This window comes from Physella acuta, unplaced genomic scaffold, assembly GCF_028476545.2.
Source record: "Physella acuta isolate Inbredline_101_S28 unplaced genomic scaffold, ASM2847654v3 ptg000322l, whole genome shotgun sequence".
In the NCBI taxonomy this organism is placed as follows: Eukaryota; Metazoa; Mollusca; class Gastropoda; family Physidae; genus Physella; species Physella acuta.
The window spans coordinates 1,024,511-1,041,919 of NW_026731841.1; the positions used below are offsets into that span (position 1 = coordinate 1,024,511).

The window sequence follows — 17,409 nt, forward strand, 5'->3', positions numbered from 1 at the left end:
TCAAGTTTGTGTCTAAACAATGTTTCACTGTGTCAAGTTTGTGTCTAAACAATGTTTCACTGTGTCAAGTTTGTGTCTAAACAACATTTCACTGTGTCAAGTTTGTGTCTAAACAATGTTTCAATGTGTGTCAAGTTTGTGTCTAAACAACATTTCACTGTGTCAAGTTTGTGTCTAAACAACATTTCACTGTGTCAAGTTTGTGTCTAAATGTTTCACTGTGTCAAGTTTGTGTCTAAACAATGTTTCACTGTGTCAAGTTTGTGTCTAAACAATGTTTCACTGTGTGTCAAATTTGTGTCTAAACAATGTGTCACTGTGTGTCAAGTTTGTGTCTAAACAATGTTTCACTGTGTCAAGTTTGTGTCTAAACAATGTTTCACTGTGTCAAGTTTGTGTCTAAACAATGTTTCAATATGTGTCAAGTTTGTGTCTAAACAATGTTTCACTGTGTCAAGTTTGTGTCTAAACAATGTTTCACTGTGTCAAGTTTGTGTCTAAACAATGTTTCACTGTGTCAAGTTTGTGTCTAAACAATGTTTCACTGTATCAAGTTTGTGTCTAAATGTTTCACTGTATGTCAAGTTTTTGTCTAAACAATATTTCACTGTGTCAAATTTGTGTCTAAACAATGTTTCAATATGTGTCAAGTTTGTGTCTAAACAATGTTTCACTGTGTCAAGTTTGTGTCTAAACAATGTTTCACTGTGTCAAGTTTGTGTCTAAACAATGTTTCACTGTATCAAGTTTGTGTCTACACAATGTTTCACTGTGTCAAGTTTGTGTCTAAACAATTATTCACTTTGTAGACCAATCAAATATGTGTCTTAACACTACAGTGTCTCATTTTTTTTATCAAATCAATGTTTGGCTGTATCAAGTTTGTGTCTAAACAGTGCTTCACCTGTGTGTCAAGTTTGTGTCTAATCAATATTTCACTGTGCCCAGTGTGTGTCCTAACAATATTTTGTCAAGTTTATGTCCTAACAGTGTTTCCCTGTCTCCTCAATTGTTTACGTTTCATAGTGTACTGTAGCAAACTTCTTTCATACTGTAATGTAGCCAAACTTCAGAACATTTTTATATACTGTTTATGACGAGCATAAAATTTTGTCTGTTTAAAATTTATGCCACTTGCGTCAGGCTGTCAGTAAAAGATCTTCTAGAATACTAAATCAGTAATCTCGTCTCACAAATTATAAGTTCATATTTTGTAAAGTAAACTTTCTTGGGAGATATGTAAAGTTTTAGATACAGTTACACAATGCAACACTAATATATGGCTTGTATCTCGATTCCTTTAGCATATTTATATACTCTTCATTGGACTTCGACCTACAGCCAAAAGAATGTTTGATTTCGATATTAAGCTGGGGATATGGGGTGGGGGTGGAGGTGGTTATGACTGTTATTAAACCACGTCAGTTGTTCATTAATTCAAAGGCGACAAGCGAACTTTTCAGAAGAGATGTTTTCTGATCTTCTTTGTTCTTAATTGTAACTTTGAATGGGATTTCCTCCAACACAATTAATTAGTATTAACATGTTATACGCGATATGTATCGTTGACTCCGATTTCAGCCTGCTTTTCTTATTGGATTTGCTTCCATAGCCTTTGTCTATCCAAAAACAAACTACAACAATGCAGCAGTTGTTTGAGTTGAGAGTTGTCTCTCCTAGATGGGTTGCTGCCCCAGCTGTGGAGACTTATCCGCCCGGGGGTTTTACCGACTCGACCACGCCGACCCCGATAATGATATGCAAATGTAACCGGAGAGTGAAATAGACCAGTGTTTCTTCCAGACTTTTTTCTCCGGGGGGGGGGGGGGGGCGGACACTTTTAAAAGTATATATTTTTCTATATAAATTCCGTTTCGTTGTGGGGGGGGGGGGGGCACTTGATATTTTCAGGGGGGGGGGACGGCGGACTCTGGTAAAGTATATGTTTTCTTTATAAATTCCATTTCGTTCAAGTGGGGGGGGGGGGGTCGGTAGACTTACTGAGGGATGCCTGGAAGAAACTGATCAGTTATTCACATGTTTACGTGATAGCTATAAACTTTAACTCAACTGCCTAACCCGAAAAACAAAACAAACGTTTTTTTTCTGATTATGAAGGTACCCTATCGTTGTTTATACATTGTTGAGCTAGCTGTGAGACTCCGCACTTTGCTGTTTTGTGATAAAAATGTTATTAATATAATTGTGTGACTCGTGTTGTTCATAGCTCGTCGTTGATGAGACTCCAATATAGTTGTTATTTTGGTCAGCGAAACTCCAATGCTGTTGATATTTTAGTCACGGAGACTCCAATATAGTTGATATTTTGGTCAATTAGACTCCAATATAATTGATATTTTGGTCAATTAGACTCTAATATAGTTGATATTTTGGTCAATTAGACTCCAATATAGTTGATATTTTGGTCAATTCGACTCCAATATAGTTGATATTTTGGTCAGTTAGACTCCAATATAGTTGATATTTTGGTCAATTAGACTCCAATATAATTGATATTTTGGTCACGGAGACTCCAATATAGTTGATATTTTGGTCAATTAGACTACAATATAATTGATATTTTGGTCAATTAGACTCCAATTTTGTTGATATTTTGGTTAGTCAGAATCCAGTGAACAGTGTTTTTCTCCGGGGGGGGGGGGGGTAATACAGGCGGGACGACTACATTTTCCGAGGGGGGGGGGGTTGGACACTGGTAAAAGTATGTTTTCTATATACATTCAATTTGGTTCGCCCCCACCCCCCAAGATATGTCTGAAAGAAACTGCCAGTGATGCTCATATCAATACATCATGTAGTTAAAACCCGTGAATTATGTTTATGCAGGTCGTCGTATTTCAATCAATGAGTTACATACAGAGTTAAAGTGTATTTTTAACATTTTTAGACTGATTATTGTTTTTATGGCTTAGCTTTTGAATACGCATTTTTAATAATTGGCAGTTGGGAGAAAAGCGAAGTTCATTATTTCATTAAAAAAATGTTGATGCAATTTTTGTGTTTTGGTTTAACATTCCAAATTGAATAGCTTAGTCTGCGTAGGTTTTTAAAAAAAAAGTGTTACGTATGGTTTGGATTATCGGAGCTGTCAAGCCTAGTCCCATTGAAGTTATTTCCCCTGGCGCATGAGTCACCTTTCCTTAGATAATGCAGATCGTTGCAACGTTCGACAAGCGCCGTGACCCGGCGAACAAGGTCAAGTTTTCTTTTCAAATTACCCATTTAATTTTGTTTCTTGCGGAGAAAGGGCGCCGGCGCTAGCAAGCTAATCCCTGTTGCCAGGTTTGGCCCGATTCGCGATCAAATTTTTCTTGAGGGTCGATTTTTTGTGCCGGAATAATTTGTTGCTTAAAATACCATACGCTCGTAAATACGTCTTTAAAATCGATCAGCTTATGGGCAACCTAAAGAAAAATGGGGATTTTGTTTTTACTGTGAAGTTTCTATACATAGTAATATAGGCCTATTAATATATTTCCATAATGTGAGATAAATAGCCTATATATATATATATATAGGCTGATTTATAATTTATTCTCATAATTTATTTTTATTTCATAGATTGACAAAAAAAAAAAGAAATAAACCGGGAGCGATCTCCCCTAAACTTTCTCGAATATTCTTTTATAAAAAAACAGGGGATGGGAACTCGGGCTATAGACATGAATTTTAATCCATTTTAAATACTTAAACTTTTTAAAATAGAATAAAATCTCGTAGAAAAAAGAATTGCACACCCGTGAACGCCAAATAAAACGTGCATAATAGTGCGGAATATTATTAGTTTTAATTTACATTCGTTTTTTTCTGAGAAATCGGAAATAGCGTAAATTAGTACTTTCAATCAACGGAAATTACTCAAAATTTGAAAGAAAATAGAGGATTAGATCTTTTACTTACATGTGAAATTTCATTTATCTATCTGAAAAAGTACTCAAGTTATAGGCTTTTTAAAAATTCAAAGTAGATAAAGTACCACTTCCGGTTATCGGAAATCGCTCAAAAGTTGATCAGGATCTACGATTTTGATAAAATACTTATATATGAAATTTCATCAACCTAGCTGTAACGGTACTCAAGTTATCGTGTTTACACACAGACACACACACACACACACACAGACAACGGACAGAATTGCAAAGTCCAGTTTTTACCACACGATAACGCATAAAACGCCAAAATGTTTATATATTTGTATTTATAATTTTTGCCTGATTAAAATAAGTCCTCAATACTCCGGATGTGATGAAGGACTGAGGAGTAAAACGGTGAAAACTGTCAAAATTTCATGTTATTTTTGTGACGATTACAATACTTTCTCCATACTTCGTGTATACGAGAAAGTAAAAAAAAAAACTGAAAGCTAAACTTTTGTTGGCCTCATTAGAGTTATAACCCCTGTAAGTGTACTAAGTGTGTATTACGCCCCTGTCAGCCAGATACATTGTAAAACCAGTTTCTTTCAGGCATCTCCCCGGTGTAGGGGAGGGGGGGGGGCTGTCTTCTCCTCCCCCGGGCACGTCCCCCCAAACCCTTCCGAACTGAATAAATATATGTATCATTTATACAGAAAATATATACTTATACCAGTTATCTACCTGTTCGCCCCCTTCCCTCCCGTAAGTCTCAACTGCCTGTAGAAAAATGTCTGAAAGAAACCCAGTCTAAAAGACACGGAGTGTAACTTTGTTCAGTAACTGTTTCTGTGAAAAAGTAACTTAAGAAAATGTTTTAAAAAAACACATGATTGCTTTTGTTAAGAAAAATAGATTTACAGGCTAAATACTGTAAGGAAACTCGTGTATTGATTAATTAAATGTCTTGTAGCTGTCGATTAAAGGATTAACTGAAAAGTTGGATCTTGTAAACGAAATAATTAAATAAATTAAAGTGTTGAAACCCTTGTAGTAAAATGATATGAGTGGGTTTTAACGGGTCCAATAAAGCTGTAATCTCAACCCTCTAGCATGGTACTGTTACGGTTGTTTGTGTGTGACAGTACTGTTGATTCTCTGAACCCTCTAGCATAGTACTGGTACGGTTGTTTGTGTGTGACAGTACTGTTGATTCTCTGAACCCTCTAGCATAGTACTGGTACGGTTGTTTGTGTGTGACAGTACTGTTTGACGTGATAGTTAGTTCTGGTGTGTGACAGTACTGTTGTGTTTGACGTGATAGTTAGTTCTGGTGTGTGACATTAGTGATTTGTGTGACGTGGAAGTTCTGGTACTGAAATGTTTTTTTGTGTGTGACAGTACCGTTATGACGTCAAATATATAGCGTGAACTGTCTCATGTCCTAAAACCTTTGTCTCATGTCCTAAAAACTCTGTCTCATGTCGTATAAATTGTCTTTATAAATCACCATGACACCAATATGCTATTCACCAACACATTCCTTACACCAACTCTACATAGCCAACTGTCACCTACACATTCCTTACACCAACCCTACATAGCCAACTGTCACCTACACATTCCTTACACCAACTCTACATAGCCAACTGTCACCTACACATTCCTTACACCAACCCTACATAGCCAACTGTCACCTACACATTCCTTACACCAACTCTACATAGCCAACTGTCACCTACACATTCCTTACACCAACCCTACATAGCCAACCGCCACCTACACATTCCTTACACCAACTCTACATAGCCAACTGTCACCTACACATTCCTTACACCAACTCTACATAGCCAACTGTCACCTACACATTCCTTACACCAACTCTACATAGCCAACTGTCACCTACACATTCCTTACACCAACTCTACATAGCCAACTGTCACCTACACATTCCTTACACCAACTCTACATAGCCAACCGCCACCTACACATTCCTTACACCAACCCTACATAGCCAACTGTCACCTACACATTCCTTACACCAACTCTACATAGCCAACCGTCACCTACACATTCCTTACATCTCTACACACCCAGCTATACAATTGACTAACTTATTAAATCTTTATTTCTCGCAGTTCTTTAATTTAAATAACAAATCCAATCTTCGACGATTTGTAAATACAATCACCACAAAATCAAGTATATTTATTTGATGACGTCATAAAGATCTGTTATTTGATGACGTCATAAAGATCTGTTATTTGATGATGTCATACAAAATAGCTATTTGATGCTATCATACAAATCCTTGATTGAATTCTGTCGAATCTTTCGTCAGTATCTCGACAAAAAAAAATCGAATGTAAGATTTCGCCGTGTAAACAACAGCATGAATAGTGAGTTCAATTCCCGTCACTCAGATCCTTTAACCCGCTGCAAATCTTTACAACCAGCGCTCCCAGGGGCTCAATGGCTCCATTCTACCCTGAACAAATACCCGACTCTACGGCCCTGTTTAGGCCCGGTCTACGCCATAGATTAGGGCCTTACACGGGTACCTTTGATCTACTGGCCGTTAACGGACTTTGGGTTCAACTTTTTGCCTTCGTTAATTTTACCTGGCAAAGTTCGACCTGTTGGTGAACCTCTCGAATTCAGGACGCCGAGAAGTCGACACTACATAGGCCGTGTGCGTCAGAGTTAGAGTCAACACTACCAACTGGTGATCATAGGCCGTGGGCGTCAGAGTCACGAGTCGACACTACCCACTGGTGATCATAGGCCGGGTGCGTCAGAGTCACGAGTCGACTCTACCCACTGGTGATCATAGGCCGTGTGCGTCAGAGTCAGCAGTCAACACTACACACTGATGATCATAGGCCGTGTGCGTCAGAGTCACGAGTCGACACTACTTACTGGTGATCATAGGCCGTGTGCGTCAGAGTCGACACTACCCACAGGCGATCATAGGCCGTGTGCGTCAGAGTCACGAGTCGACACTACTTACTGGTGATCATAGGCCGTGTGCGTCAGAGTCACGAGTCGACACTACTTACTGGTGATCATAGGCCGTGTGCGTCAGAGTCACGAGTCGACACTATCCACTGGTGATCATAGGCCGTGTGCGTCAGAGTCCGAGAGTCGACACTACTTTCTGTGTAACCTTGGCCGTGTACGCTAGGGACAAGGTTCTATCCCTGAGGTCAATGACGTCATCATGTTTTCAAACCTGCTGTGAACTGTCTTGACAGAATCTTCATGACCCTGTTAGTGCTCGGAATCAACGAACACAACTTGCTAGCCTTCTTCTTCTTCTTCGTCCTTGATTGTAATGTTGGAATAGATTTTTTACACATTACCTGTCAACTTGTTATGTGCCATATTGATTCTAGACTCAGATATCAGCCTGCTATTCTTTATGGATTTGGTTCCATAGCCTTTGCCTACCCAAGAACAAACTAACAAAGCAGCAGTTGTTTTATTTTGTCCCAGATGAGTTGCTGTCCCCAGCTATCGAGCCTTATCTGACCGGGGGTTCGAACTCGATAAGTGATACAACTTTCCTGGTAGACACAAGATGTCAAGACTCAACCATGCCTAATCACACACAGTGTCGAGACTATTCAAGAACGTTGAAAAGTATATATCAATGTGTATAGTCCATTAAAAATCAAATTTCATGCAACCCCCGTCAGCCTTATACATGCTATCCTCATCATTGTGTGTTATACAATTATACCAATATTTTGAATCTAATTTGTAAAATATCATCATTGTGTGTTATACAATTATACCAATATTTTAAATCTAATTTGTAAAATATCATCATTGTGTGTTATACAATTATACCAATATTTTAAATCTAATTTGTAAAATATCATCATTGTGTGTTATACAATTATACCAATATTTTAAATCTAATTTGTAAAATATCATCATTGTGTGTTATACAATTATACCAATATTTTAAATCTAATTTGTAAAATATCATCATTGTGTGTTATACAATTATACCAATATTTTAAATCTAATTTGTAAAATATCATCATTGTGTGTTATACAATTATACCAATATTTTAAATCTAATTTGTAAAATATCATCATTGTGTGTTATACAATTATACCAATATTTTAAATCTAATTTGTAAAATATCATCATTGTGTGTTATACAATTATACCAATATTTCAAATCCAATTTGTAAAATATCATCATTGAGTGTTATACAATTATACCAATATTTTAAATCTAATTTGTCAGATATCCATTTACATAGCTACACTCTTACAAAGCAGGAAAATCTTGTCAAACTTTTAAAAGTAAATCTTCCTTTTAACTTTAAAAAAAAATACTTTTTTTTTTTACATATTGTCACCAGCTATTGACCAATTCATGTTTAGCTTGAAATTTATTTTCGTACACAATGGATAATTCAAAACGAAATTTCTTATGTCACCAGTGATATCTCCAAGTTTGTTTTTCTAAAATCAATGAGAAAATCGGCCACACTTTTGACGGATTAAATAACGCCACATCCGGCAGGAAAGTTGTTCCCTGATAAGACTGTGTTGGCCTCTCCCATTGTGCTGGTATTACGGGAATCCTGTTGTTTGTATTTGGGCAGGGTATTATCTGTTCTGTGTGAATGACTATTTGGGCAGGGTATTATCTGTTCTGTGTGAATATTTGGGCAGGGTATTATCTGTTCTGTGTGAATGACTATTTGGGCTGGGTATTATCTGTTCTGTGTGAATGACTATTTGGGCTGGGTATTATCTGTTCTGTGTGAATGACTATTTGGGCTGGGTATTATCTGTTCTGTGTGAATGACTATTTGGGCAGGGTATTATCTGTTATGTGTGATTTATCTGTTCTGTGTGAATGACTATTTGGGCAGGTTATTATCTGTTCTGTGTGAATGACTATTTGGGCAGGGTATTATCTGTTATGTGTGATTTATCTGTTCTGTGTGAATGACTATTTGGGCAGGTTATTATCTGTTCTGTGTGAATGACTTTTGGGCAGGGTATTATCTGTTCTGTGTGAATGACTATTTGGGCAGGGTATTATCTGTTATGTGTGATTTATCTGTTCTGTGTGAATGACTATTTGGGCAGGTTATTATCTGTTCTGTGTGAATGACTATTTGGGCAGGGTATTATCTGTTCTGTGTGAATGACTATTTGGGCAGGGTATTATCTGTTCTATGTGAATGACTATTTGGGCAGGGTATTATCTGTTCTGTGTGAATGACTATTTGGGCAGGTTATTATCTGTTCTGTGTGAATGACTATTTGGGTAGGGTATTATCTGTTATGTGTGATTTATCTGTTCTGTGTGAATGACTATTTGGGCAGGGTATTATCTGTTCTATGTGAATGACTATTTGGGCAGGGTATTATCTGTTCTGTGTGAATGACTATTTGGGCAGGTTATTATCTGTTCTGTGTGAATGACTATTTGGGTAGGGTATTATCTGTTATGTGTGATTTATCTGTTCTGTGTGAATGACTATTTGGGCAGGTTATTATCTGTTCTGTGTGAATGACTATTTGGGCAGGGTATTATCTGTTCTGTGTGAATGACTATTTGGGCAGGGTATTATCTCTTCTATGTGAATGACTATTTGGGCAGGGTATTATCTGTTCTGTGTGAATGACTATTTGCTTTACGTTGTTAAAGCGTTTTTAATTTTATCTCTGATAACAATAAAAAAAACACTTACTTTTTTCTTTGAAAGGTTTTACATAAAAAAAAAATACAAATGTTGATATTAGCACTAGATCTCTAACGTCTCATTTAACATGACTAAACTAGTCAAATCAAATAAACACCCGCAATAATAGCACACTACATCAGCCTCAACACCCCCGTCACGAAGTAACATCCCTAGCACCTCCTACCAAACGTGTTAAAGTCATCCTCACACACAACACAGCTCTCCCCCCCCCCCCCACGTGTTGAAGACAGTCACACACAACACAACACCATACCCCCCCCCCCACCAAATGTGTTAAAGACAGCTTCACACACAACACAGCACACCCCCACCAAACGTGTTAAAGACAATCTCACACACGACACACACACGTTTCTCTGCTCTGCTGATACCTAAAATAAAGGCACACGAGCGCACGTGATGAACGCGTCACCAAAATGACGCGACATTACTGCCGAATGACGTCACGACGCTAGCACTCCACGGTGGAATGCGCGCTCATCCCCTCTTACATGCAATGATGACAGTATCAGTGGAATGGCCGTGATTGATTTCATCGATCTTGTCGAAACTATCGATCTATTTGACCTTCAACACGTGCTGTGTTCGTGTGTTTATCGACGTGTGTGTGCTATGTGTGTGCGTGTGTTTATCGACGTGTGTGTGTGCTATGTGTGTGCGTGTGTTTATCGACGTGTGTGTGTGCTATGTGTGTGCGTGTGTTTATCGACGTGTGTGTGTGTGCTATGTGTGTGCGTGTGTTTATCGACGTGTGTGTGTGCTATGTGTGTGCGTGTGTTTATCGACGTGTGTGTGTGCTATGTGTGTGCGTGTGTTTATCGACGTGTGTGTGTGCTATGTGTGTGCGTGTGTTTATCGACGTGTGTGTGTGCTATGTGTGTGCGTGTGTTTATCGACGTGTGTGTGTGCTATGTGTGTGCGTGTGTTTATCGACGTGTGTGTGTGCTATGTGTGTGCGTGTGTTTATCGACGTGTGTGTGTGTGCTATGTGTGTGCGTGTGTTTATCGAGGTGTGAGTAAGACCAAATACCATTGCTGAGATTTCTCAACAAGTTTCCTCATACGGGTCTTTAGCTATGTAGGCTACTAACTCTGTACACACGAGTCTCTATAAAAGTAGTTTCCCTTTCAAACATGACGGTCTATGGGGCAAGTGAAGTAGAGTTCACTTGTTTCTGGCGGCTGGGCATAGCGCTGACCACACTATCTATTCATATGCCGAGGTCATAGAAACAAGTGAACGAGTCTCTGTGTAGGCAAGATTTTCTTCCAGGCATCCGCCCCCCCCCCCCCCTCTCCGAAAAAAGTCTACCCCCTCGAACGCCGAACGAAAAGGAATTTATATAGGAAACATATACTTTTACCAGTGTCCACCCCCCCCCCCCCCCGGAAAATGTTGTCCACCCCACGAAAATATCAAGTTCCCCCCGGACCCCGGAAGAAACACGGATGTAGGCTACCAACTCCTAACTGCCACAAGCATTTTTCCAAACTTATTGTTATCTGTGGCTGCAAGCTTTAGATGCTGGTGTTAATACACATTCAAATGTTAAAACAGAGCAGTGTAAACGTAAAAATTAAAAAAACTTTTTGTTCCTCCCATATCCGACTGGATCAGAGACCTATTTCAACGCCCAGCGCGAACTATCCATTTTACGCCCCCTCCCACCTTTTAATAGTTATTTGTATTGGTATAAAAAGCCCCCTCGCCCCCGGAAAAGTTGGTGGCGCGTTCTAGAAGTATTCATCCTGTAGCAGTTTTTATTTTGGTGCCACATATTTCATGTAGAAAACAGTCCAGAGTTAAAGTCTTGTAGCCGATTATTTTCTTGACTATGCGTATAATTCAATACTTCAGCTTAAATGCGCTTTTAATTTTTTTTCTACTCTTTTTGGCGCCCCTTAGGGTCGGCACTTGGGGCGCCCTCTGGAGTGGATACTTTACTTTCTAATTGCTACATGTCTGGTTTTTTTTATCTTTGCCGTAAGACGCGTTTAAAACATTTTTTTTTTCATAATTATTTAATTTGAATGAACCCAAACTTGTGAAGTGCTATTGAAGGTTAAATAATAATTAAATATTTTGTTGTTGTTTTGTTAGGATGATGAACGGCTACAACACGAGCATCCCACTCGCTAACGGACATGGGGGCACATTAGAGACCACTGGACACGGCACTGGGGTCACATCGCTGAGTAATGGACACGTCCCTGGGGTCACATCGCTGAGTAATGGACACGTCCCTGGGGTCACACCCCACCGTAGACATCCTGGCACAGACATCCCAAAGCTATGCGTCCAGCCCGACACGCCCGTCCCCCCCTCGAACCACGGCACACCCGGCCCGGGGGACAAAACCGGAAGTTTGCCTGCCATAACGCCACGCCCACTAGTGACCAACCCCAAGCATGTGCAGGTCAACACGACCCCAAGGAATACCGTGGACCCCAAATCTGGGTTCAACACGACCCCAAGGAATACCGTGGACCCTAAATCTGGATTCAGCACAGGTCGAAGTGTAGCCGTTTCTCTTGGGTACTCCAGGGTGAGCAGCACGATCCCCAACAAGCACCTGAAGCAAGGTCAAGGTCAGTTAACTCTGTCTGCCTCTACTCTATACATGCCTCTACTCTATACATGCCTCTACTCTATACATGCCTCTACTCTATACATGCCTCTACTCTATACATGCCTCTACTCTATACATGCCTCTACTCTATACATGCCTCTACTCCATACATGCCTCTGCCCTGTACATGCCTCTACTCTATACATGCTTCTACTCTATACATGCCTCTACTCTATACATGCCTCTACTCTATACATGCCTCTACTCTATACATGCCTCTACTCTACACATGCCAGCAACTAACTACTTAACTACTAAAGTAGGTTTTTGGGTTTTTGTTTCCCTCCTTAGATATTCCCTTCAGTGAGTGAACATTGTTAAAGCTCTAAGTATAACCATGGTAGTAGCACTAACCGTTTAAATTATTATTGGTTCAACCTATTTATATATACCCTTGACATAAAACAGAAAAACTACGACAAACAACATTTAAATTAAATATTAGTATCACTCTAAATGACTGGAAATATTTGTCAAAACAATATTTAAAAAAAATAAACATCTTCCTCTTCGTTCTTAATTCAATTTTTTTTGTAAGGTATTCCCTCCAAAATGCCATGAGCCATACAGTCTATGGACTTCGATTTCGGACTGCTTTTCTTTTTGGATTTGTTTCCATAGCCTTTGTCCAACCAAGAACATACTACACCAAGAACATACTACAAGGCAGCAGTTGTTTGATTTTGGAGTTTTCTTTCCTAGAGGAGTGGCTGTCCCCCAGCTAACGAGCCTCATCTGCCCGAGGGTTCGAACCCAAGATTCGAACCATGAGTTTTACCGACTCGACCACGCCCCCACAAAACACCAAACTTAAACATTTGAATAAAACCTCAATCGATGTAGAGAGCATGAGAAATTATCCCCCTTTCCTCCGGTTGCCTTAATAATCTAATCTAACCAAAATATTTAAAAAAATGTTTGTTTTGTCGGGGTCGAACATTTTGTGCCTCATTTTATTATATAACTAGAACAATTTTACTAAAATCTCTTCAAAGTTAATTAGTATTTTAAAAAAGAACACGAACTTGTGAATTTTTAAAATCATAAGTATTGAATATTGAAAGTACGCCTATATGTTCTGATACATCGCTTTTCTGGCATATTTAAATATAATCAGAAATAAATTTAAATTTAGGCCTAGACATGGGACGCCACGGTAGGGCGCTCTACTGCTCACCCGAAAGTCGGGAGATGGGATCTCGGTCTCAAGACTGCAGGGCGTCCATCCAGCTGGGATGGGTACTTAACTCACGTTAGGGAAAGTAAAGGCGGCTGGGCATAGTGCTGACCAAACGATCTTTTCATAGGCCGAGGTCACAGAGGCGAACTCTACTTCAACTGCCACGTGGACCGTCAGGTTTGAAAGGAAACTTTAAAAGGGCGGTACGACATACATAACCCCCCCCCCCCCCCCCCCACACACACACACACAAGAAGTTTCGCCACAGAAACGCTGACAGAAAACACTCGAACATGGCTTGCTTTAGGCAATCATCACAGTGTACGGGCTTGGTTTAGGAAGTGATTTTTGTGTGTGTGTAGGTTTTGGAAATCACCAGTGTGTAAGCGTTTTGAAAATTTGTGTCGAAGTGCTAATCTAGACATATTTTGATATAATTATATGACGTAATGTAACATGACGTCATGACGTAGACCAGGTTTGACAGTGTCAAGGTTAAAGTAACCACCTTAATGACATTGTGGTATAGGTCAAGTATCCCAAATGTCAAGGTTAGAGTAACACCAGGCCGCGTTAACCTGCAACAAAGGTCAAGGTTGCAGGGTTAAGACCTGGCTATTTATGTTAATTGATAGTTAATTAGGTAGTTAATTAGGTAGTTAATGATGTCCTTGGCACACTGCAATAAACAAAGTTGTAATGAAAATCAGATATATGCTGTTGTAACTAAATGAGATGAGAAAATCATTGAAAGAATGAGATCTATCGTTGAGTATCAAGTCAAAACATTGTTTACATTTTAACATACTCTAATGTCATTGTATTACTTACATGCACTACTTACACATTGTATACACGTTTCCTCAGATATTCAAGACGGCTACGGGCCCCAGTGTATCCCCCTGGGTCCCCGACAAGGCCACGCCCCCCAGAACTTCACCCAGCCCACCCCCAGCAGTAGCTGCAACAACGGGAAGCCTTTCGTCTTCTCCAGGGCCAACCAGAACCCTCTGGACAACTTCAGCAAGTTTTCCCGGGCCTACAACATCGGAAGTGACGTCACCAGCGGGATGGGGCACATCTCGCTCCCTCCACTGCTGAACCTCTTCTCCGACACCCCCACCCCCAGCGAGGTGTCCAGCATAGCCCCGGGGTCCGGGCGACAGCAGCCTCTATCAGCGTCCTCCAACAACCCCGGCCACGGGCCAGCCACCAATGGCATGATCCCGTCCCCCATGCACAGGAGCTCTCTCCAAACTCCACGAAGCGTGGCCAGTACGCCAAAGTCTGTTCAGAACGGAGACTCGTCCAACAGTCACGTTTTCCTGGAGCCGGCTCTCCCCAAACAGGACTGGCTCCACTATAAACCTCTGCCGTCGACGACATCCTCCACCGTCGATGGCAGCGACAACGACTCCCAGAGCATAGCAGTGCCGGGCAGTGCCATCTCCAACTACCCCCGGTCCGAGGTGTCCAACTACCCCCGGTCCGAGATGTCCGGCTTCCCCAGCCCCCGGCACTCGGCCAACATGCAGGTCAGGAACTCGCAGAAGCGAGCTCTCTCCATCTCACCTTCCCTGTCAGACGGCCTTGACCTGAACCACATCCGCCTGTCCCCCACCTCCCTGGGACCGTACCTCCAGTCGAGGAACTCCTCCACTAGCGGCTCCCCCCAGCCCGGTCAGCTCGGCTCCTTCTCCCACCTCTCGGCCAGGAACAGCAGCCCCTACTCCCAGACCGGCTCTGGACAAAAGCGCGTCAACTACACGCCGTTTAGCATCCAGTCAGGTCTGAAGAACGAGAACGTGGACTTTCTTGGGATGGGAGCTTCAGAAAACAGCGTCTTTGAAGAGATTATGCGGAACTCTTTTGTCGCTAGGCGGGACGAGATGCCTTATATTGAGCAAAACTGTGCTATGGGGATTTTCCCAACTGGCATGGGGTTGGATAATTTTTTTAGTGAACAGATTGAAAACACTGATTACAATACTGGTCTGGGGGCTATGGAGACCAGCTGCATGATGAATGAAGGAATCAACGCAGCCAACACCAGGGTCATGCAGTCCAGCGTAGGTACAGGCGTGTCTTTAAACAGTATACCCCCACCCCCATTGTACAGTGAAGCCATGGAACAACAGCGCAACCATCACCATCACCACAACCAACCGTACCACAACCATCACCATCTCACACCCCAACACGGCACCATCTCTCAAGCTCACAATAACGCCAGCCCCCACCAACAGACTGGTTTGGGTTCGAACCTCATCAACACCAACATGCAGGTGGTTAACCCGGTAGCGCCTGCAGGACTGACGGGTATCCCCATGGTCATGAGCCCAGCATCCGCGGGCATCACGGGGTTGAGCCCCGCCTATGTCCCCGACAGCGGGACCCAGACGGGCGGGCAGCGGGGGGAGGAGGGGGAGGAGGATGACCCTAACGTGTGTCGCTGGGTGGACTGTGGCCAGCTGTTCGCCGAGCAGGAGGAGCTGGTGCGGCACCTGGAGAAGGCGCACATCGACCAGCGCAAGGGCGACGAGTTCACCTGTTTCTGGCAAGGCTGCCCTCGCCGGTTCCGCAGCTTCAACGCTCGCTACAAGCTGCTCATCCACATGAGGGTACACTCGGGGGAGAAGCCAAACAAGTGCACGGTTAGTTCCCTTCTTGCTTTACTGATTGGCATAGTTCATTTTATTTCTTGACTGTCTGACATGGTTAGCCCCATTGGTTGGACTGACATGGTTAGCCCCCTTGGTTTGACTGACATGGTTAGCCCCCTTGGTTTGACTGTCTGACATGGTTAGCCCCCTTGGTTTTGGCTGACATGTTTAGCCCCCTCGGTTGGACTGACATGGTTATCCCCCTTGTATTTACTATCTGACATGGTTAGCCCGCTTGTATTTACTATCTAACATGGTTAGCCCCCTTGTTTTGACTAACATGGTTAGCCCCCTTGTATTTACTGTCTGACATGGTTAGCCCCCTTGTATTTACTGTCTGACATGGTTATCCCCCTTGGTTTGACTGACATAGTTACCCCCCTACTCTTATATTATCGTTATTTTTTACGACCACCTCATACTTGTGGCAGTCATGACCTTGGCCTTGAACTATTTATCTGGTCACGTGGTACAGAGATGAGAACATAGAAATATGGGAGGGGGGGGGGGGTTGGCGCACACAGGATTGTGTTTTGTTTGTTTAATCAGTGGATAGTACCAAAAAAAAATTAAGCGTGTCACTGAATATCCCCTTACAACAAACATATTGATACTCTTACATTTAAACACACCACTATTGACATTCGAATATCTAAACATAATGAAAATAATATGCAAACATCTTAAACACACTAATATAATAATACAAACATCTTTAACACACTAATATAATAATACAAACACCTTTAACACACTAATATAAAAATGCAAACATCTTTAACACACTAATATAAAAATGCAAACATCTATAATAATAGTTTCGCTGTCTGTCTATCTATCTATCTATCTATCTATCTATCTATCTATCTATCTATCTATCTATCTATCTATCTATCTATCTATCTATCTATCTATCTATCTATCTATCTATCTATCTATCTATCTGTCTGTCTGTCTGTCTGTCTGTCTGTCTGTCTGTCTGTCTGTCTGTCTGTCTGTCTGTCTGTCTGTCTGTCTGTCTGTCTGTCTGTCTGTCTGTCTGTCTGTCTGTCTGTCTGTCTGTCTGTCTGTCTGTCTGTCTGTCTGTCTGTCTGTCTGTCTGTCTGTCTGTCTGTCTGTCTGTCTGTCTGTCTGTCTGTCTGTCTGTCTGTCTGTCTGTCTGTCTGTCTGTCTGTCTGTCTGTCTGTCTGTCTGTCTGTCTGTCTGTCTGTCTGTCTGTCTGTCTGTCTGTCTGTCTGTCTGTCTGTCTGTCTGTCTGTCTGTCTGTCTGTCTGTCTGTCTGTCTGTCTGTCTGTCTGTCTGTCTGTCTGTCTGTCTGT

General features: G+C 41.3%; 1 protein-coding gene across 1 annotated transcript in view; it reads left to right on the plus strand.

Annotated features, from left to right (window-relative positions):
• The window catches only part of LOC131940587 (uncharacterized), a 53,757-nt gene that overhangs the window by 12,017 nt on the left and 24,331 nt on the right, over positions 1-17,409 (plus strand). The window contains exons 2-3 of the mRNA XM_059299287.1: positions 11,719-12,206; positions 14,295-16,081. Of these exons, the coding sequence (XP_059155270.1) occupies positions 11,720-12,206; positions 14,295-16,081 (2,274 nt within the window). The 5' untranslated portion in view covers position 11,719. The remainder of the gene's footprint in view (positions 1-11,718; positions 12,207-14,294; positions 16,082-17,409) is intronic.